This window comes from Dermacentor silvarum, chromosome 3 (genome assembly GCF_013339745.2).
Source record: "Dermacentor silvarum isolate Dsil-2018 chromosome 3, BIME_Dsil_1.4, whole genome shotgun sequence".
Lineage (NCBI taxonomy): Eukaryota > Metazoa > Arthropoda > Arachnida > Ixodida > Ixodidae > Dermacentor > Dermacentor silvarum.
In genome coordinates this window covers 95,608,017-95,631,984 of record NC_051156.1, presented here as the reverse complement: position 1 = coordinate 95,631,984, position 23,968 = coordinate 95,608,017, and the positions used below count along the sequence as shown (strand labels likewise).

Here is a 23,968-nt window from a genome sequence, read left to right as displayed (position 1 = left end):
ACAGATATTGCCCAGTTCATTGACAGGTGTGACGTTTGCAAGAAGTTTGCTTATCGACAGCCTGAGGAGCCCCTGTGCCAGCGTACCGTTCCAGACATGCCATGGGCCAAAGTTGGTACAGATCTTTTTCAACACGCCGGAAAGCATTTTTTCGTTGTCTATGACGCCTACTTTAATTTTCCAGAAGTCGAGCACCTGAAGGAGACCTCTGCAACAACTGTCATTCATAAACTACGTCAGATCTTTGCAAGGCATGGAATACCACTAGAAGTTTGCAGTGATGGCGGCCCGCAGTTTGCGTCAAAAGAGTTTAAAGATATTGCGGCTCGTTATGACTTTGTACATACGATTTCAAGTCCACGTTTTCCCAGGTCCAATGGGCTCGCCGAGAAGGGCGTGCAAGTGGTCAAGCGGCTTCTGGGCAAGACTGAGACCAAGAAAGAGGACTTCTATTTGGGCCTTCTCAACTACAGGGTGTGTCCTCTCGAAGATGGCCGTTCACCATCGGAACTGCTAATGGGACGAAGTCTAAGAACGCTACTTCCAAAATTTTCAGCGTCATCCTCATGTCTCGTTCAAAAACATGTTCAGGCAAGGACCGCAGGAAGACCACCAGCTCCGCTACAGAAGGGAGACGTCGTCCGAATCCTCCGAAATGGTAGATGGGATATCAAAGCGCAAGTTCAAGATCTCGTGGCCCCGAGATCGTACACCGTTCTGACTGAGGATGGCCGGATTTTCCGTCGAAATAGACAGCACCTTCGCAAAACACCAGAAGCATTCTATCGAACCATCCATTACCAGGCGGACGACTGCGACGACGCCCCTGATTCATCTCCGAGCGCTGTCACACAGCAGAGGCAAGAACACAGAGGACCGACCACCAGCAGGCACACCAGGCGTGCCCAACATTGCAGATTCACTGCGACGATCTACCAGACTGCGAAGACCCCCAGACCGCCTGGCCTACACGCACGGGTTCCAGCAGACTGAAACAGCCTAGGAGTATCGACTGCTACGCATCGATGTTGAGTGCTTTCAGTGGTTTCAGTGCTTTCAATGCTTTCAGTCCTATCTGTGTTTTGAGTGTTTTCATCCTTCAGAGAAAGGAGGATGCAACGGCCAGCCAAGGCAGCAACACTGGGCGAACAAGGAGAGCAACGCTGTGCGCAAGCGCGGCTATATATGCGTTCCCGTGTCTTCAATAAACGCTTCTTCTTGTGGTGACCACTGTGTGCATTACGCTCGATACATGTGCTACATGTTATTAGCCCAATACGTTCGCAGCGCATCCTCTCTTCAGAGGATTGCATTCTTGCATCTGTAATATTTTGTAAGTCGTATTGTCACGTAGTAGTGACGCTGAAGTAAACAGTCGTAAAACTGTGTATGACAAAACTGGTTGTTTACTGGGCGAACCTGTGCCCACAAAAGCAAGCTACACTCAAAGCACAACGATAGCGGCGAACACAGTCGGCGATCGTCGAAAATCTCCTCAGCGGCGAAACGCGTCGGCTTTTATACCTGAGTCATCGAAGGTTCCAGATTAATCCCTGATGCCGGCGGGTCTTCCAGAAAGTTCTAGACAATTCGCGTCGGTCATACAATCAGATAACATAAGCGTCGGTGAAAACAGGCAACAGAAAGAAGCATCGATAACGTTCTAGAAACTTCCGATACAGGCGCGTCCTGCGCCGAGCAATAACGTTTAACATTTGTTAGCCGGTGGAAAGCGGCCACCGGTGAAAGATAAACATGTATACGTGTCAGTATCATTCTTTCGCGATGCATTGTTCATGTCTGTCATCACTAGTCATTGCCATAATCTTATTTCGTATAGATTTTACACACTTTACAGCAACTGTTTTAGACCCCTTTAAAGCCATGCCACATCTAATGTTCATATAATTGACTATTAATATACCACTAACCAGCCATTATCATCGTCTTGGCGCTCTTTGGCCACACCTGGCCCTTACGCCAATAAACCACAATAATCATCATCGTTTTCATGCACTTGTTTCTTAAATACTTTAGATGTGGGATAAATGTTATTCGCGTCTAGAATTACGCCCAGGAATTTGTGTTCCATCCTTACAGGTAGACCCTCACCCTGCATCTCGATGTTGGGATCAGGTTGCAGACCTCTCTTTCTGGAGAACAAGACCAATGCCTCCTTTACTAGATGCCTGCCGCGTGGTCCGATAAACCCGGTTTATTTATTTAAACATCATCAACATTTTTAGCATCGAGGGCAATGTTCTAGCAGACCAGTTAGCCACATCAACTACATCGCAAGCTATTGATCCTGCCGCCGCTATTCCTTCCACAGATCTGAAGCCTTTTTTGCGAAGAAAACTGCGAGGCCATTGGCAGCTCTTGTGGGACGCTGACACAAATAATAAGCTTCACTTGATTAAACCGCAGTTAGGTTTCTGGCCCCCTGTAACGAAAACACGACGAACTGATGTCCTATTCTGTCGTCTCAGAATAGGACATACATATGGCACCCACAATTTTTTGCTTACTGGTAGTGAACCACCAACCTGTGGTAGATGTGGTGAGAGGCTGACTGTCCTCCATGTCCTCGTGGAGTGCCGGGAAGCCGAAACAGAAAGGAAGAAATATTTTTCACAAGCGTACCGATATCATGTCCCGCTTCACCCCATTATGTTTCTTGGCGAAGAACCGATTTTTAATGCCAAAGCAGTCGTCGATTTTTTGAACGATGTGGTCCTGCATGTTATTAGCCCAACTAGTTCGTAGCGCATCCTCTCTCCAGAGGATGCCGCTGTGATAGTTTCTTATAGCACATGCCTCCAGGCCCTTGTGGTTCAAGGGCTCTGTCTAGGCAGTAGTGCTTCTTAATAATCACTGCATCTTAAATATTTTAAATATCGTGTCATTCTTTCTCAATGCATTCTTCATTGCATAGTACACCTCATTAGTCATTGCCATGATTTTAGTACATGTATATTTTACGCACTTTACAGCGATTATTTTTAGGCCCCTTTACAGCCCCGTCACATCTACTTCTCAGAATTCATCACTTCACTGCGAACTAACAAAGACTGGCATGGCGCTCTTTGGCCATACCTGGCCCTTGCGCCACTAAACCACACACATTCATTCAGATTATGGCTGTATAGTGTACGGTTCAGCAAGACCGTCATACTTAAAGAAATTAGATACAGTGCACAACTCAGGCTTGCGCCTCTCATGCGGTGTATACAGAACATCTCCTATAGCCAGCCTTTATGTTGAAACAAATGAACCATCTCTAGAAAGCAGAAGAGCCACTCTGACCTGTGCATATATTCTGAAGGTACGATCTCTACGAAAACACTTGTAACAAAATGCCCTTCCAGACGAATATTCAACATCAAACCACAAACTACTAGACCACTGCTCTTGCGATTTGAATAGATCTGTCAGAATCTGGGCATAGCCGACACATTACCTGACATTGCCCGCAGACATGATTCACTACCCCCGTGGTTCAACTTCCCCACAGCTTGCGATCTCACCCTAACACAATTCCGTAAAGCACAGACTCCACCCCAGCAGATTATTCAGGAATTCCTCGCACTAGAGGAAAAATACAGCAATTTCACAAGCTTTTATACTGATGGCTCGAAAACGACTGGCCATGTTGGAAGTGCAGTAGTCCAAGGGAACTGGGAAGAAACCGTTAGACTTCCGCAGTGTACATCTATCTTCACTGCTGAATGTTACGCCATTTTCATAGCCGTAGAAAAATTTTAAAGGAAAACATCACAAATAGTATTATATACACAGACTCCCTAAGTATACTCAAAGCTCTTCACTCCAGAAATGCAGTCACACCGCTACTGGGGGACATTATACACAATGTAATAAAAGCCACCACACAAGGACAGAACCTTAAGTTATGCTGGGTTCCGAGCCACGTCGGAATTAGCGGCAATGAGTGAGCAGATGTATGCGCAGCACAAGGTCAATACAAACAAATCAAGAAAATAAATATACCTCCTAAAGACTGCATGAAGTTCATACACTGTAAACTAAGGGGAAAATGGCAGTCTGCTTGGAACAATGAACTAAATAACAAACTACACTTGGTAAAGCCCGTGTTAGGCGAATGGCGATCTTGTGCACACAAGGAACGGTTCAAAGAAGTGATTCTATGCCGCCTTCGCATAGGACATACACACCTCACACACAACTTCATACCAACAAAGCAAGACAAGCCCCAATGTGAAACATGTGCTGACGAACTAACAGTGAATCACGTCTTATTTTCATGCAGAAAACTTGAAACACTGAGAAAAAAATATTTTACTCCATTTTACAAGGAACACAAATTCCTTTTCACCCCACTTTGTTGTTGTTTTTAACTTTTTAAAGGAAGCAGGTATTCTCGAAAAACTGAATTCTCACCGCGTGCTTCGCTACACATTCTGCTACACCTCACCCACCTTCTCATCCCCGAGAAGAAGGTCGAGGTCTTTCTTTAAATTGTTGGGACCCTAGCGGTCCTTGCCCAGACAAGGACTCGCTGAGGTGACGCAACTTTTCGGAACAATTATATCCTGTGTTTGGCGCATGATAGCCTCAGCTGCTTATGTGCCATTAAACCCAAGAACAACAACAACAACAAAGCGTCATTCCGCGGCGCGTTTCCCTGGCGACGGCCCGAGGGGCCAATCATCGCTCAGTGTCACGAGTGGAAGTAGAAGAAGAAAAAGAGAGAGAATAAGGACTAAGCTGACGTGGCCTGGAAGGAGCGAGGTGGGAAATGGGAGAAACCCGCTAGAAGAAAAAGGAGGAAGAAGTCCGTTAGGAGACTGGGCGAAGACAACAACAAGGCGGTGAACCAATGGCGTCGATATCGAAGAGTTGAGTAGGAGGAGGACACCAGTGGCCCTGCACCAGTCGGGCTTGATCCTCCACGTCCCAGGGCTGTGCACCGTGGTCGCCAGCAAAGGCTTGGTCCGAGGACAACGGCCCCGTCCTATGCTACGGGGATAACCTCGCCCTCACCGACGACATCGCTCGACAAGCCAGTCCGATTCTGTGGAGACAACCATCATCAGATATACCAGCATTCCACCGGTCCATGCGCAAGAAGCACATCAAAGCAGACATGTAAGCGCCACATCGCACGTGATTTATTAGGACGTTTTAAGAAGGATACATCAAACTCAGTGTAAGGATTCTTGCGGTTGTGTATAGGTTTGACGTGAACTTATCGGTGTGATATATCACAAATGTGTTTTGTGTGTCTTTGTCCTAATTCATGTCTCGTGCACCGGTAACCGTGACACTCAGAAAAGCGCCGATTCGAGAGGCGGTAGAGGAGGGCGTGCGAGTGTCTTCGGCGTGGTAGCTGCTAAGAATGTCGGTGCCTTCAAATTATCAAGTGACTTTCGTATCGGCATGGGACCGAGCGTCCCATGGAAGGTATAGGGAGTTTCCGGCCGCGCGGGCAGCGCCGCTGATGGTTGAAGGCGAGAGAGAAACAAACAAAGTTGAGAGAGGGTCGACAAAAAAAAAAGGAAAAACGATTTTGGTTTCGCATCCATTTCATGGATGGCGCTGCAACCCGTGCGGACAAAAAACCAGGGGAGTTTCCGAGGCCTGGGTCGAGTGTCTCTAAATGCTGATTCAAACTAGGCCGACACGACACCGATTTTGGTCTGCCGACTGTTGGCGACAGCGTTTTCCTCCCTTTAAACCGTTGGCCACAGCGCTTTCCGTCCTGTGAACTACTATCGCCAACAGTCGGCAGACCAAAATAGGTGCCGTGTCGGCCTAGTGTGAATCAGCCTTTAAGAGCTGCGAATTCGCTGTCTCCAATGACGGTGACGTTAGAGGCACCTTATCTCTGAAACAGGTTATAGATTCAATTTTTTTTCAATTAAAGTTTATTCCATTTTTCTTGAGATACACAAAAAAAAAATGGAGGAGGCCTGAACAAAAAGTGAAACTCTGTTCACTTGACGGGGATTCAGGCCCCCTTTACAAGGCATATAGCAAAGCAGTTGATGTGGAACACACACACACACACACAAAAAAACACTCATTATGCATTATTACGCTAACAAAGCATTCCGTGTCCCTTTGTTTTTATATGTATATAAAAATCACTTAGTATGCATACACACAAAAGAAAAAACACGAAACACCACATGTTACATTTCTGAAACAAGAGAAACATTAAATATTCTTCTTTACACTAGTTTCATTACATTAGTACAGAATTTCATTACACTATAGAAACATATAAAATTGAAAGAGAAGAAACGCATATTTTTCATAGATGTGCACTACTTAATGGATACAAAAAAATTTCTTAGTGTTTTCTTACTGGTAGATTCAATGAATATTTGATGTTCAATCAAGTAGTTTAGGAGTTTTGGCAGTCTGTAACAAAGCATCTGCTCACTCATATTTAATCGAGTGTGTGGAATAATCCACTTTTCAGTATTACGGAAAGGGTAAGGGTGAGTTTTTTCCTTAAGTTCAGCTAATGTATGTAATGTTCCATCAGAAAATTTAAGGCATTGTTTGTATCTGAGGGCTAAATTGTATGCGTAGAAGTTGTGAGCAGGAACCACGCAAAACCGTGTAAATAGCGGTCCTGTGTGTGCTCTGTAGTGTTCTCCAGCTATGTGACGGATGGCTTTCTTTTGCAGTACGTGTAATCTATTTATGTTTGTTAGTGACGTGGTGCCCCAAACAAGAAAAGAGTAGCTCATTTGAGAGGAAAATAATGCATGATACAGCTGTAGTTTGACACTACTCGGAAGTAAAAATTGTGATTTTGCGAAGACCCCTACGGTTTTGGAAAGGCGGCCGACGAGATGGTTGATATGTGTATCCCACAACAAATGTTTATGAAAGTAAACTCCCAAGAGTTTTGACAGCGTCAACAATCTCTATGATGGAATTATCCAGAACTAGAGGGTCTGTTAGTGAGAAATTTATTTGGGGTAGTGAAAATACGATAGCTTTTGTTTTGTTAACATTTATTTGTAAAGAATTCAAATTGCACCACGTGCTAAGACCTTTGAGAACATCGTTTATGTCACTAGTTGTATTATGTAAATTCTGTGAACGAAATAATAGTGTCGTATCATCTGCATATAAGACATATTTAGGTGTTTTATTAATATTTGTGATGTCATTTATATAGAGATTAAACAATAAGGGACCTAAAATACTCCCTTGTGGAACCCCTGTATTTACGGGTTTACATGACGATGAGTATCCATTGATTTCTACACGTTGCATGCGATTCCGGAGGTATGCTATGAGATCTAATGGTAAACCGCGAACACCGTACAACTGTAGTTTTATTAGCAGTGTTTGATGATTCAGTCGATCGAACGCCTTCGAGAAGTCTATGTAAATGCCTATGACTGATTGCTTTTCCTCGAATGCTCTGAGAATGAAGTCTTTCTGAGTTAGAAGTGCAAGTTCTGTGGAACGGCCACTGCGAAAGCCAAACTGAGCGTCATTAAGTATATTGAATTTATTAGTGAACTTCGTTAATCTTGTCAAAATTATTTTTTCTAGGCCTTTAGAAAAAATGGGCAATATGGAAATGGGTCGGTAATTAGAAAAGTTATTTTTGTCACCTCCTTTAAATATCACAATCACTTTTGATATCTGCATTTTCTTTGGAAAGACGCCGGTACTGAGCACTAAGGTATAAATATTGCAAAGATGTGGTAAAATAATGTCTATTACATATTTAACTGGTCTTATCTGTATCCCATCTATGTCACAAGCTGCACTATTTTTAAGGGAGTGAAATATACCAAAGATTTCATTATCATCTGTAGGACTGAGATGTATACTGCTATCGTTTTTATTTATTTCGTTTGCTGCCTCTGGGTGATGCGTACTAACCACTAAACTCGTAAAAAAATCATTAAATGACTCACTCAATTCTGAACCCTTGACGGGTACATTGTTTAGCATTAATTCTTTAATAGTTTCTGTGGAATGTGAGCGACCCAGCAGTTCGTTTACCTTTTTCCACATAACATCGGGCTTGGTTTTTTCATACTGCTGAAAAGCACCACAAAAATGTGCGCGTTTTGTTTTTCGCAGGTAGGCGTTGGTTTTATTTCGATGCTGTTTAAATATAGCCCAATCATCTGGGCTGTGCGATGTTAAAAACCTTTGGAAAAGTTTGTCTTTTTTTCTTACCATCTTCATGCACTCTCTAGTCATCCATGGCTTACGCGAATTACGCGCGTTTTTTATCTCTTTCAGAGGAAATGATTCGGCATAAGCTTCTGCAAATTTACGAATAAAAATTTCATACGCCTCATCTGATGTCTTCGCTCGAGTTACAGCATCCCAATTTATCAAAATTATTCTTTTGCGAAAGTTGTCTAAACTGTGTGGATTAATATTCTGTACGGTTCTAATGGATGAACAATAATTAACGCCGCATTTGTGAGGCCTAATGAATAAAAATATTGGAAGGTGATCACTGATATGGGAAGAAATAACTCCGGATATAAGTGCGTCCGTTGGCTGGTTGGTTATAAAAAGGTCAATCAAGGTATTCGTCGACTCTGTGGTGCGTGTGGCGTCGTAAATAACATTAGTAAATCCATGTGAGTGAAGAAGTGTATTAAAGTTGTGTGTCATAATTGAGGACTGTAACATGTTTATATTGAAATCGCCGCCTAGAACAAGCATATGCTGCTTTTGGTTTACATAATTAAACAAAGATTCCATTGACAGAAAGAAGTTATTCATATTTCCACCCGGTGGGCGATAAACTACTGCTAAGATAAGTTTTTGGCACACTAAAACAAGGCATTCGATATCATCTGTCATACATGTCATTGCATCAAGCAGTTGACATTCAATATTATCTTTTACGTAGATTAAAACACCACCACCACGTCTGGTTGTTCTGTTGACATAAAAACATTGTAATTTGCACGTTTGATGACGTCGCTATGCGAAGAGTACCACGTCTCTGTTAACATGAGTACATCAAAGGAAAAGTTAAAGCTATTGAACAGAGCGCAAAGGTTATCTTCTTTATTTCTAGCTGATTGTGTGTTTAGATGGAAGCACGTCAATCCCTTGACGTCATGAAAACTAAATATGTTGTCTACATCTTCAGGCAGTATCGCCATTATTGAAAGAAAGAGGAAAAAAAGTACAGGCTAAAATGCGCGTCAGGTCACACAATCTTATCAATGTCGCGCTCACTTCGAATGTTGATCACATTAGATTGCTCATCTTTCCTTGCGAATATTTTGCCATCCCTCGTCCACACGAACTTCCACTTTTGTGCCTTCTTTCTTTGAATGGTCATGCCCAGGAGTCTCTTTAGTGCTGGACAAAGATGCTCATTAATATATATGGAAGAGGAAGATGTGTGGCCGAGGTCTGACATTGATAGGCGCATTTTCTTGGCTTTCTTGAGAAAGCTGTCACGTTTGGCACGGCTTTTCAACTGAACAATTATGTTGGTAGGGTCAGAATTGTTGCGACCCTTGACCCTATGGCACACTTCAATTTCATCAGGAATGAGTGGTTCATTCACGAGAACGCCAACTTGACAAACAGTCTTTACTAGATCTTCACGATCTGCTTGCAGGATTCCTTTAATCTCCACATTACACTTTCTGGAATACTGCTCACTTCCTGTGATTCTCTGCTCCTGATCTTCCAACATCTTTTTCATAGATTTGCATTCGTTTTCTAGAGCTGCGTTTGCGTTCATTAGCGCACCATTTTCTTTTAGGAGTCGTTCATTCACATCCTTCATTTCCTCATACATTTTATCATAGAAAGAAATACTTTTCTTCATGTCTCCGAGTTCCTTTCTCGTCTCATTGAGTTCCTTTCTTAGGTCTCTTTCGATTTTCCCTTTTAATTCCTTCAGTTCTTTCTTAAATTCTTCCCGGAGTTCATCTAGACCAGGAGCCATTCTACTTCAATCAGTGCAGTTGAAAAAGAACATAGATCAGACACAACATGCACAGATATTGGCAACAGCAAAGGCAGCAAGGATAAAACACAGAAAGAAACGGGCTGAAATATGTGAACAAAGTCCAACCTGCATGAATAGGAGGATAACTTTTAGCGAGCGTGCTCCCCAGCTGCCCCGCTGCTGCCAAGTGGTCTGTCACAGCGATGCACCCTGCTTAAGTAGCCTTGCGACGATCCCTGCACCGACGTAGGCACCTGACGCCACAATGGCCGGTAGATGCTATAGTTTCCGCTCCGCTGGTGTTGATAGCCGAACAGCTGCTTGGCTGCATGAATAGGAGGATAACTTTTAGCGAGCGTGCTCCCCAGCTGCCCCGCTGCTGCCAAGTGGTCTGTCACAGCGATGCACCCTGCTTAAGTAGCCTTGCGACGATCCCTGCACCGACGTAGGCACCTGACGTCACAATGGCCGGTAGATAGTTTCCGCTCCGCTGGTGTTGATAGCCGAACAGCTGCTTGGCTGCATGAATAGGAGGATAACTTTTAGCGAGCGTGCTCCCCAGCTGCCCCGCTGCTGCCAAGTTAGCGAGAAGGCGCGGAAAGGTGAGGGAACAAGCGCCGGCCCATCGACTACGTTCGCGTAAAATGGCACCAGCGTAACCTCTGCACCATCACACGCAGTACGCGACTCGGCAACACAGGGCTTTGCTTTGCTATCGCTTAACTGCTGATGCGGTACGGGATAGCAGGTTCTGATTACGACTTTTTCAGTCACCGGCTGGTTTGGTACTTGCGATACGCACCTTCCATTCATCACCATATGACCAGAAACGATTTGCGCTTTGCTTCCCCTACTCGAGCCCGGCTTCAAACTATCTAAATCAGGCGTCAATTTTCCGCTCTTTACGATCGCGATGAGATCTAACAAAAAAGTCGCAGTTTCACCCGAAAGGCGAAGCATCGATTGCGATAGCAAATTAGTGGACAACTAGTATACAAAGTAAGGATAGTAGTTTTTTTCGTTCATTAAAAAGCATGGTGTAACGCGCGCACTAGCAAACTGCACGCATCTCACTCGATGACCGCGGAAACTAGCTGTCGAAACGCTGGAGCGAGCCGGCGCACCAGCAGCAGCGAGCGAATTGAGCTTCGTGGCGGCGCTCGCATCAACGCGATCTTGGCCGCGACAACAGGGGGAGGGTGGACTCAGCTCCAGCCGCAGATAGCTTTCAAGATACAGCCGCGCCGGCGGCTGGTCGCGGAACGCCCCCCCCCCCCCCCTCCCCTCCCCCGGAGCCTTCCATAGACGAGACAACCTAAAGTTTGCCCGCTAAAGTCCCTAAATAGTAAAAGTACCGCCATCTACTCTTTCCTCCGCCGTCTCCTCTCCTAAAGCGCTTGCTTTTTTCTTTATTTTTTGCTTGCGAAAGCAAGTCGACGGTGGCAGTCCTAAAAAGTCCACGCTGAAGCTTTCAGGCCGGGCGCGCGCCGCCGCCGCCGCCGCCGGAGACTGCGGCTGCGCAGAGTGAATTTCAACATGGCTCTGAGCCGGAAAAAAAAAATTGCAGTGGCTTAGCTCGGCCAGAGTCCTTCCATGTTTTTCTGGTCACGAAACTCCGCCGTCACGCTATGGGAGAGGTTCATACGCTGCCCAAAGCTGCCGCGACGCGGCGCCACTGCGCGTCGGAGGGCATCGTTCGCGTACCGAAACGCTTGCGCAGTGCGAGGCGAGCTGAGTGATCGGGTGCGTTCTGTGCATGTGCTGCGCTATTTTTCGAGTGCTGGACTGTTTAGTTGAAGTGGCGGGGTGGGACAACGATGCCGAACACGTGTTGCGTGCCGGGTGGCCGTTCCGGCTACAAGGGCACGACCAAAAAGGTGTCGTCGTTCCGTTTGCCTATTGACAAGGAGCAACGCGAGAAATGGAAGCGGGCCATACAGCGGCAAGAAGGTGGCGGTTTTAACTTCGAATCGAAGTATACACGTGTGTGCGCGAAACATTTCGACGCCTCCGACATCGTCACTGCGTACAATTTCAACATCCACGGCGACGCCGTGTCCCTTGAGCGTGAGCAGCCGACGCTGAAGACTAACGCCGTTCCAAGGATTTTTGAAGGCCTTCCAGCGTACCTCACGAAGCCCAAACCTATATTTGCAATTTGATTTGTTGAGCAAGTTGTGTGTGCATGTTTAAGTAACAACTGAAGAAGTGGAATGGTGGTATCTCTAACCAGCCATTTTTTTTAAATTGCTGTATTTGTGATGTGGCTACTTGTGTTCGTTTGAGAGTTGTTTTGCCATGTGTTATGAAATGCCTATGCTTTACACTTTCTTGTTTATAGAAACAATCTTATGCATTGTGCATTTATTGCCATTCGTTTGCTGGTGTTTTTTTCCTGCCCCTTAATACATATCTCTCACGTTTGATGTTTTTTTCTTTATGCTTATTATATCAGTGCTTTTAACAACTTCTTGCATTGTGAATGGTGGAACATTCATGACCGGACACCTCTTTGTGCTGTTTGTATTTCGCTCCACTTATTTTACATGATAAATAAATGATCATACTTGTATGTTTTTGCACCAACACGTTTTATTTCTTTTTTCGACGATGATAAGAATATCAGGACCGATGATTACAACATTTTAACATCCTGTAAATAGTTGCGCATTAAGAACCAATATACCTAGTCTCATCGTTTCTGCGTCGAAACCACGAGCAGCTTGAATAAGTGCTGGGCTTACTGACGCTTCTAAAAGACTGCTTGCTAAGGCAATTGCCTAATTACAATACAGCTAGTTTCAACTGTGCAGGTCCTAACACTTCACGTTCGCCTTAATCCGTTGCTAAAAGCCGCACCGAAGACATTTAGTAGTGAATTTTGTCTTGCATTTATCCTACCTAAATCTCATTCAGAAATGGCATCGTTTTGCAGAGAAATCTGAGGCGCACGGAGCAGCTCAATTTCCCTTTCATTGTCATTAAGTATTCTACAGAAGCAGCCTTTTGCAATAACAATTGCATACTTTTGATCTCCGGATAAGATACTGTCCACAGTTTAACAGAAAGTGAACAGCTGTGCTCGGTGAACAATCTGGCGCTATGCGCAACCGAGAGTTGGCGCTTACTTACGGGTGAGCGGGGGTGCAACAGCCCATATGTTTGCATCTGGTGTTAAGTGGGCCCACTGGCGCTTTGTGCGAATGCGCGGTGTCTAATTTCAGGCAAATATTAAACAGCGGAGCCTACCGAAGTGTTGAGGCGAACGGCGATGACGAAGAAATATGGACCGAGACCGTCCCGGCCGTGCACAGCGGACGCACTTCGACGGGGGCGAAATGCACAACACCCGTTTATTTAAATTGAGGTGCATTTTAAAGGATCCCAGGTGGGGAAATTAATCCTGAGTCCCCCACTACGGCGTGCCTCATAATCGTATCGCGGTTCTGACTCAAAATCCCAGAATGTTGTGTTTTTTATTTTTTTATTTTTTTATTTTTTTTCCCCGAGACCGCCGCAAGCTCCATGTTATGAGCGGCTTTTTTTTCGTTCCGGGCGCTCATAAGATGGCAGAAGACGCAATCAGGCAGTTATTTAAGCATGTGTAATGTTAAAAATAGTTACGTGAAAGTAAACCGACGGTTGTGGAAGTTGAGAAAGCTAGAATACCGAGGCTGCCCCACACACAACCACAGCGGTAGCGGCGTTCGCATGCCCTCCCATGGACGGTTGCGCCTCTAGCGGCGGGCGCTGGCTCTATATGAAACTGAGGCGGCAGTTTCGTGACCAGAAAAGCATGGAAGGACTCTGGCTCGGCTATGCCAGGATATACGTAGCGTTAGCAAAGGTTCAGCTGATTATTCTTAGCTTTCCTGGTTGTCTAGATTGTCAAGGATTAGCTTGATTGTCATGCTTACTGCTGCTCCAATGACACACACGCGGTATACGTATTATGTGGCACATGTATATAGCCTTCTTCTGTTCATTCCTCCTACGCTCAACCGCTAATTGCCAGGCAACTACTTCGGGATCCGATGAGTCAAGCTTCTCTGTTCTTCTGCGCTGTTGAGCAGCATTTGCGCTGTCCTTCTCCATGGCTATACCACACTGGCAAACGCCAGTCAGAAGCGCAGCGGCTCCAGCGCAGTGTCAGACGGCGACTGCACAGCGAGCGCTCGCCGGCGCCAGTGCGTCTACCACGGCTACGACGTCACTTCTCTGGAATGCGCAGACCGGCGGCGGTGAGTCGCGCGCGGCGGCGGCGGAGTGCGCGAGAGGTGCCGGCTCCGGTGGCTCCGGTGCGCAAGCCGTGTGACATCACTGATCCTTGCGCATGCGCAGCACGGCTCTTGATGTGCCGCGCGAAACGGGCTTGGCTAGGCCAGTGTAGCTAACGCTACAAAAACTAAATATAAAGAAGTCAAAGTGCGCGCTAGCATCGTCCAATCGAAGATACAGGAGAGAGCGAAGCGGCGTTGATCAAAGGATGGCGGTACTTTTCTTATATAGGGACTTTATTGTCCGCGCAGTACCAGCGCCGAATGCTCCCCTAGCGGACGGATGGAAGTGTCGAAGGTCGTCGCTGTGCCAGGGCGCGCCCGTGTTTTGTACGACGCGAGCGCTCGTGCGCGTTGTTTTCACAATGACGAGCGCGACCTCATCAACCAGGAAAGGTGGCACGCAATACTGCTGTGTTGTTGATTGCCACACCAGCATCTAAAACACGAGAAGTCGAAAGCCGCTCGTGAAGTTCTACAGATTTCCGGACAGGTGGTACGAAAAGGACAGAGACAAGCATGGATAACTGCAGTGCACCGAGTCAAGTAAGTCACAAACTTTTTATCGAGCTGCCATGATATTGCACGCGAATGCGAAACGCAATAGTAATATGCCTGTAGTAATAGTAATAGCGCATCCTCTTCCCGGAGGATGCCGCTGTGATAGTAGTTTTTTGTAGCACATGCCTCCAGGCTTTTGTGGTTCAAGGGCTGTGTCAGAGGCTGTGTCTAGGCAGTAGTGCTTCTTGCCAATTACTGCATCTTAAATATTTTAAATATAGTGTTATTCTCTGTGATTGTATTCTTTATTTTCATAGTACACATCATTAGTCATTGCCTAATTTTACGTATATTTACGCACTTTACAGCGACTATTTTTGGGCCCCTTTACAGCCACGCCTCATCTGCTTCTCGGAATTCATCGCTTCACTGCAAACTCACAAGTACTGGCATGGTGCTCTTTGGCCATATCTGGCCCTTGCGCCACTAAACAACACACATTCATTAATGATTCGGGTTGTTTGCTTTCAGTTCATCGTTCATTGAAACAGCCACCTATTTCCGAAACATTCTGACTTTATTAGCACAGCAACAACCGTTTCTTTCTTTTTTCCCAGAGATGAAAGGACGGTGAAACATAGAGCTAGTATACTAACTCTATGCGGTGAAGGGCCGTGTCACGGCGACGATACTCGAAGAACCGCAGCAGATGCCTTGAGAGCCACAAGAACGTCTGCCATGTAGAAGCGCACGTTCTTCCAACCGTGCTCGCGCGTCTCCGCAGGCAATTGGGAGATGTAGAACAGGAGGTCGGCAAACACCGGAAATCCGGTGACTTGACGCGGATCAAACTCCGACGGCGCCCACAGCACGTGCCGAGTCAGAGGACGGCCAGGCAGCCCCGTTGGCTTCAACATAGTGTGCTCCGCCAACGACATTTTGTCGTTGATGACACGGAGGTCACTGGCCCTGTAAACATATTGACACGCATACTTTATCTTTTTTTCCGGTGACCTAATGTCACGGACAATCAACTTTTACAATGTCACCGCTCGGCGAAAACAAAGACAACACTTTACGTGAATCTGGTGACGCGTATTTACGTCGCTTTCTTAATGTCCTTGTTTAATTGCACCACATGTCACCTTTTTGTTTCTCATTAGCAAGCTCTTTAGTTGATCGGATGTCTAATTGTGAACGGCGTTACATGTATCAAATAACGTAATTGATTATTTCTTTTAAAAAATTATTTTAAAAAATGGTTCTTCTGAACCTCTGCTATCCATTCTGCGTGAAATTAAAAAATACTGCTATTCAATTCTATATTCAAAAGCTGTATTTTTTTCTCGAATATTTATGCTCGACTCAAATATTCAAAAGCTGTATTTCTTTCTCAAATATTTATGCTCGACTCAAATTTTAAATTTCGCTATTCGAACACCCTTAGTCACATAGCTTTAACTTTAGGCCTGGAACTCATCTTCTTTCTGGAATTTTACTTGCCAAAACCAGTTCTGATTATGAGGCACGCCGTAGTGGAGGACTCCTGATTAATTTTGAACACCTGGGGTTCTTTAACGTGCAAGGCCTGTAACTCGAACCCGACGTCTATTGTAGATCATATGCTTCTGCAGTTAGCCGTGAAAAGCTTTACGTATTCTTTTTTTAGTACCACAAGGCTGGGAGTAAACAATAGTTGGCCCTCACCTTGTTTTGTTCAGCTGGGTCAGGTGCGCGGTCCACTGGTCAGCGGCCCTCCGGAAGTGCTCAATAGCCAAGCGCAAAGCGTCTGCGGATTGGACATTTTACATTGTGGCAAACCTGCTTGCACACAAGCAGATTCGAGAAATGCGACGCGAGGCACGATGTGCAGGGCTAAGCTATTGAAACGCGATACTCGGTGTGCATGCTGCCGGAACTCTATGCTCCAACGGTGGGCCGCTGGGGAGACCGAACTGATGCATTGTGGTATACGACGAGAGCTAAAGCAGGCCACTGTGACGCACTGTGACTGCATTTCAGGCCAATCAGGCGAAACATCAAAAGAAACAAGAAATTTTTATTCTAGCTGACGCATTTTGTTCCATCGAGAAAACAATCATTTTGTTATTGAGCTTCGGAACGGCAAGATGGGTAAGTAAGTAAAGATGGAGAAGCGAATGCTCAGCACCCAGACCAAGAAAAAAAAAAGCCAAACTGTGATATGTGAAGTTAGCAACTCCCTGCCAGGAAATATGTGGTGCTTGGAAACCAGAAGCGCATTTCACTGATGCCTGGGACACCGTGCTCACGTTGGTTTCGACGGGAATTCAGGGCGCAGGCTCCTTTCCCAAGCGTATCACCCCTGAAGGTAGCCGAACGCCAGGCCGGGGTACGCTTGTACCCTTTTGAACCAGTGTGTGCCCGGCGGCGGTGAGAATCGAACCCACAGCCTCCCGCAGCCGAGGCGGACACCGTTTTGTCGGTCTTTGCAGATTGCTTCGGAGATTGGACAATACTTCAGACGTTACTCTGCGTTAGAAACTTAAAAAGAAGAGCTACTCGTGGTTTAGCGCCGTGGAGATAAAATACCTGGCCTAACGTAACAACGGAAAGCTTTATGTCCATCTTTATCTGCGTTATTATCAAACTTTTCGAAAACAAGTATTGCAAGGACTATCGTTGGGAAGTAGACATTATGTATGGGACATTGTAAACTTCACTGCAGTTTTCAGACCTTCGCGAGTGCCAGAAGCCAGTACTAGGTAGAAATGTACGAAAAAAAGAAGGTTTGACTACATCAGCTTGTTTAACCACTACCGCAACAATTTTGAATACTCTTTTTTGTTTTTTTACCCACCCAGAGACACGCCATTCAGCTCCAGTTCCAGCGCCGAGGGCGACTTTCGGAGCTCTTCCAAGGACTCTTCCAGGCGTAGTGCAAACGCTGAGAAATTGACTGGTATGAGAGGTGCATCAGCAGCAAGCCAGAGCGCTGCACCATGAAGCCGGGTGCACAGAGGTGCTAGGCGAGAATCGGTCCAGTTGTTGTAGAGGTGGAGAGTGTCGTAAGCCGTGTGGTGAGCAGGATACGATACTTCCCCGCTGTCCTGGCTCTGCGCAAGAGAAACAAGTACAAAATAATGTTTACATGATAGTAGGCGGACGACGCTCACTATGTTCGAGAACAAAAAAAGCAATAGAACCAGTGTAATCAGTCAGCACTAACATAATTGGGGCGAAATGTGGACGGTAACAAATGAACTGCAAAATAATCTATTGAGCGACGGAACAGAAAGGAAATGCTTTGACAGGAAGAATGCAGCAGGGATTGCAAGAAAATGCAGCTTGCTGATAATATAGTTGGGGCCGTTCGGCACTGATGTCTCCGCCAGTTTGCTAGGGCAGGACAAGCCGAATACGAGAGAAGCGAAGGGGAGTGAGAAACAGCGGCGGCCGGGTAGTCGATCATAAAACGAGTGTAAATGTGCCACTATGGCATCACTTGGAAACATGTTTTTTTTTTTTTTTTTGTGGCCGTACAGTATTGCACACAGCTGCCACCATAGAAATGTTCGAGGTCAGAGTGGTGTAAGGGCCCTTTATGGGAATATGAGTTGGGCAGAAAATGTATGGTGTAGAGCAGACAAAACGAGGGTATTTCAGTAACAGGATTTGTGTAAAGGAAAGAGAGCAGCATTTGAGGGCAGGCAGATGATTACACCAAGCGATGGGATTAGGAAGTTTGCAAGTGTAGAGCGGCATCGCCTGACGCAAGGGCAGGGGTAGCTGGAGATGGGTGGTGGAGGCCATAGTCCTGCACTGGGCCTAAATAAGATAACTATGGTTAAGTTAGTTGTAACTAGTTATAACTAGTAGCTATAACTTGTAACTAGTAGCGCTAAAAGGCACAAGGACAAAAGATGACGTGATGATTAGTGGGGTTTTATGGCGCAAGGGCCACGGAAGGCCAAAGAGCACCAGACAATGGTATGACGTATTCAATGTAGCGGTCAATGTCAAGTGCTATATGTAACGTGGCTGTAAAGTAGCCTAAAAGCATTCGCTGTAAAATATACGTTTAAATAAAATTATGACAGTGATGTATGAGGCGTACACTGTTATGTTGGACGAAAATAAAAGATATGCTTCGAAGAGGTGATATTCTATAATATGTGACTATCAGTAGCACTACTGCCTCTTCAGGTCCCTTCGAGAGTAAGTGCCTGGATGCGTGCGCTGTACCAAACGCTACCATCGCAACAGCGGCTTCTCAAGAGAGGCTGCGCAACGAATTCTTGGAGCCGATAAAAGTACCGACATTCCCATTGCTCTTTACTTCCGTACATAGGTAAATATGGAAGCTAATAGCTTGGCCTGTGTCAATAGTTCAAAATAAGCATCTGCTTTATCAGGATGCCGGATAGTTGCAGACTTCAGTCATAACTTTGGTGTTTACGTCTCGTTCCTCCCCAAAATATTAATAAGTACCGAAAAACAGCTTCTCCAGAAAACAAAATATCATATTCGTGAAAGACAGGATGCTGCAAGAACAAGACCAATTGGTCTAGTAGAAGTGATTTCGATACTGTAATCTTCGGAATTATTTAAAGATGCGCGAATGGCTGTGGTAAGTTTTTATATTGTGTAAAATAAGCGCATTCCGTATCGTGCAATAGATACCTATCAAGATACCTATCAAGAAAGGCGTCAGGCAAGGAGACACAATCTCTCCAATGCTATTCACTGCATGCTTAGAAGAAGTATTCAAGCTCTTAGAATGGGAATGATTAGGAGTGAGGATCGATGGCGAATATCTCAGCAACCTTCGGTTTGCAGATGACATTGTCCTATTGAGCAATAATAATATGTGGTTTTTATTGGCGCAAGGGCCAGATATGGCCAAAGAGCGCCATGACAAATGGTGATAGTTTTTCTTTGCACTATAAATAGAGTGGTCTATGAGTTGAATGGTGGATGTAACGTGGCTGTAAAAGGGCCTAAAAGAAAGACGCTGTAAATTGCGTAAAATATATTGGTATTAAAATAATGACAATGACTAATGATTAGAGTTATGACTATAACAATTCCGTTACGAATTAATGATGTACTAAAACGTATACAATAGCACTAGTGCCTCAGGAGGTTCCTTGAAAACAAGGGCTGTGAGGCACGTGCTGTAAACACTTTTTCTACTGCAGCTGCAACCTGCAAAACGAGGTTGCGCTACAGATACCCTGGCCAGATGATTTGTAAAGTGTTTACGTCTGCTAAAAATTTTAAGACTGTACTAAAATCAAAAAGCGGCTCATGGTTAAGAAAGAATGCTGGGTGAAGAGGGATTTGCTGACGATAGGCGAGATAAAAGTACTTTTTACGCTGGGCTTCTATTTCAGGGCACTCTACAAGAACATGGAGAACTGTAAGAATGTCTCCACACCTATCACATTTTGGAGGATCACTTCCAGAAAGGAGGTAAGAGTGTGTGCCATAGGTATGACCTATTCTTAACCTGCAGAGAAGCACTTCTTTGTGTCTTGCCGTTTTCTCTGTCATCCATTTCCCTATTCTGGGTTTGATCATATGTAGCTTGTTTGAAACTTCGCTGTCCCACTGCCTTTGCCAAAATCTCCGCAACTGATGGCGCAAGAAAGGCTTCAGGTCTGAGTAAGGGATAGCTATGTTTTTATCTGTATGTTTGAAAACTACTGACGAGGCACTTTCGTCTGCAGCTACATTGCCTTTTATGCCTCTATGGCCAGGTACCCAGCACACTATGACCACTTGGTTGCCCATGTAAGCTGACCATAACCAGCTGTAGAGTTCATTAAAAACTGGATTCTTGTGTTTTCGTAGACTCATTATAGCTTTAACGACGCTCATGAGTCTGTGAACACAATTGCTTTGCTAACATTCATTAGCTTTATGTGTTTAATTGCCGACAGGATAGCGTATGCTTCCGCTGTAAAAATACTTGTATGCGGATTTAGTGCACCAGATGTGTAAAAAGACGGTCCCAGAGCTGCGTAAGCAACACCAGCAGGAGATTTGGAAGCGTCTGTGTAAAATTCTGCACACGAGTACTTCGCCTGAAGCTCGAGGAAGTGTGAACGTATATGAGTCTCAGGTGCGTGCTTGGAGATTTCTATGAAAGAGACATCGCACTCAATAGTCTGCCATTCCCAAGGTGGTGGAAGTCGACTGGGAGCAGTTAAGACATTCTCTTTAAGTAGTATGCCTGTTTCTTCAGCCAAGGCTTCTAGGCGCAGGCAGAAAGGAGTCCTCACGGACGGTCGGTTTTGATACAACCTGGCAGCCGATATGTCGCTTATAGTGGAATGACATGGGTGTTCTACATCTGCCTTTACCTCCAGGGAGTAAGTTAGACTTAAATACGCTCTTTGGAGATGCAGGGACCATTCATCCGACTCCACATACAGGCTTTCTACAGGGCTAGTCCTGAAGGCGCCTGTAGCAAGCCGAATACCCAGATGGTGAACGGGGTCTAACATCTTTAAAGCACTAGGTGTTGCAGAGTTATAAACTATGGCTCCGTAGTCAAGGCGTGAGCGTACAAGGCTTTTGTATAAGCTAAGGAGGCATCTCCTGTCGCTTCCCCATGATGTGCGTGACAAGAGCTTCAGCAGATTCATAGCCTTCAGGCATTTTGTTTTCAGGTACTTCAGGTGCGGGACAAAAGTTAACTTAGAGTCTAAGATGAGGCCTAGAAATTTATATTCATGACTCACAGATAGCCGTTCTCCATTAAGGTCAATAACGGGGTCTGGTTGCATACCTCTTTTGTTCGAAAAGAGGACGCACGTGCTTTTTTGTGGGTTTAGTCTAAATCCATTCTGGTCCGCCCACTTGGAAATCTTGTTGAGGCCAAGCTGCACCTGTCGCTCGCAGATAGCAAGATTACAAGATTTGTAACCGATTTGCACATCATCCACGTACACAGAATAAAACATTGTGCGTGGTATGACACTGTGGAGAGAATTCATTTTTACAACAAATAGAGTGCAACTCAGCACACCTCCTTGTGGTACACCAGTCTCTTGGGTAAATTGACGAGATAAGACGTTACCAACTCGAACACGGAATGTGCGGTTCGACAGATAACTTTGAATCACGTTCAGCAAGTTGCCTCGGACGCCCATTCCTGCCAAATCACGAAGGATACCAAAACGCCATGTGGTGTCATATGCTTTCTCCATGTCTAAGAAAACCGACAAGAAAAACTGTTTATGCACGAAGGCATCCCGAATATTTGTCTCGATGCGGACAAGGTGGTCTGTTGTGGATCTACCTTCCCTGAAACCGCACTGTAAGGGAATCTAGTAATTTGTTACTTTCAAGAAAATGGATCAGGCGCCGGTTAGTCATTTTCTCAAAAAGTTTGCACAGGCAACTTGTTAGGGCTATAGGCCTGTAACTGCTAGCCGAAGTCGGGTCCTTGCCCTCTTTGAGAATAGGGATAATTATTGCCTCTTTCCAGGCAGCCGGGATATACCCACCACAGAATATGGAGTTAAAAAGCGACAGAAGTGTTTTGTGAGTTTCAGGGTGTAAGTGTTTGATCATGTCATAAGCTATTCTGTCTCTTCCTGGCGCTGTCTTATTACAGCAACTCAGTGACGCCTGAAATTCCGCCATGGTAAATGGGCGGTTGTAAGGTTCATTATTTGCTATTTTCCGATCCAGGGGCAATCGCTCTGCTTGCCGCTGGTATCGTAGAAATGTATCTGTGTAATGGGCCGAGCTAGAAATGTACTCGAAATGGGCACCTAGAAAGTCAGCCTGGTCTTCGAGAGTGTTACCCTGACTGTTTACTAATGGCAGAGGATGAGTTTGCCGGCCGTCTAATTTGTTAACTCGGTTCCAGGCTTTTTTTCCGTCTGTGTAAGAGTTTATGCCTGATATGTATTTTTGCCAGCTTTCCTTTTTGGCAAGGCGGCGCGTTCTTCTACCCTCACTCTTTGTTTTCTTGAAGTTTATAAGGTTTTCTGCAGTTGGACAGTCACGAAGGCGGCCCCAAGCCTTATTTTGTTTTCTTCGTGCTTCCCTACAGTCATCGTTCCACCAGGGAACTCGTCGTTTGGAATGCTTTTGTTGTGTTTCTGGGATACACATGGACGCTATATTCACAATAAATGCTGTAAAATATGCCACTGCGTCGTCAATTGTGAATGTACGAATGTCATCCCATGCTAGGCGGGTGAGCTCTGTGTATTGCTTCCAATCGGCAGAGTCAATTTTCCACTGGGGAACATGAGGATGGTTTTCCTCCCTTTTTGTTAATGTTAAAAAGATCGGGAAGTGGTCACTCCCATAGGGGTTTTTGATGACGTTCCACTCCAGATACGGCATGAGTGTACTTGATGATATGCTTAAATCTATAGATGAGTATGTATTGTGTGCCACGCTGTAAAATGTGGGCTCTTTTTTATTTAGCAAGCACGCATCTGTGGAGAAAAGAAAGTTTTCAATTAGGCGCCCTCTCGCGTCACAGCGAGAGTCACCCCACAGGCTGCTATGGGCATTTAGGTCTCCAACAACGATATATGGTTGGGGAAGTTCAGCGATGAAGCTTAAAAACTCTGATCTGGAAAGTTGATAATTCGGAGGGATGTAAAGGGAGCTTATAGTGACCAACTTCTGAAAAAGTACAGCTCGGACTGCGACTGCCTCAAGAGGTGTTCGGAGCGGTAACTGCTGACAAGCAACATCTTTGTTCACTATAATGGCCACGCCACCCGATGAGGCGAGTGCGTCATCTCGATCTTTTCGAAACATGGCATATTTCCTAAGGAAGTTACATTGTGTTGGTTTTAGGTGTGTCTCCTGAACACACAGCACCTTTGGATTGTATTTGTGTAGTAGTTCTTTAATGTCATCAAGGTTGTGCAAAAGACCTCTCACATTCCAGTGTAATATTTGTGTATCCATATTGTTTATGTTACTGTGCTGTGTGTCAAGAGGATTCAAGTTGGCTTACGAAGCCTTCCCAGGCCCCGTAATCCGTGGTTTGTTTGTCTTGGAGCGTTCGCGAGAATCGCGCCGCTCCCGAGGCGCTAGCTGCGCCGTCTGACTTGGAGTTGTGTCCATCGACTCCTGGGAGCAGCTGGACTTCCGCTCATTCGAGCGGGGTAGTTTTGGGGTAGGCCTTGCCTCTAAAAGCAGGGCCTTGGACGCCACCAACCCAGAGGTTGATGGGCCCTCCTTCTGAAACGGCGCAGCGGCGCTGGCTGCTGTCGCC

At 45.4% G+C, this 23,968-nt stretch overlaps 1 protein-coding gene across 2 annotated transcripts in view; it reads right to left on the bottom strand.

Annotated features, from left to right (window-relative positions):
- Positions 1 to 15,295: 15,295 nt before the first annotated feature.
- Positions 15,296 to 23,968, bottom strand: part of LOC119445595 (aminopeptidase NAALADL1) — a 67,370-nt gene continuing 58,697 nt past the window's right edge. For both annotated transcript variants that reach the window (XM_037709861.2, XM_049663441.1), the window contains 3 exons: positions 17,570 to 17,825; positions 16,438 to 16,519; positions 15,296 to 15,699 (listed from right to left, as the gene is read on the bottom strand). In XM_037709861.2, coding sequence (XP_037565789.1) covers positions 15,408 to 15,699; positions 16,438 to 16,519; positions 17,570 to 17,825 — 630 coding nt within the window. In that variant the 3' untranslated portion in view covers positions 15,296 to 15,407. The remainder of the gene's footprint in view (positions 15,700 to 16,437; positions 16,520 to 17,569; positions 17,826 to 23,968) is intronic.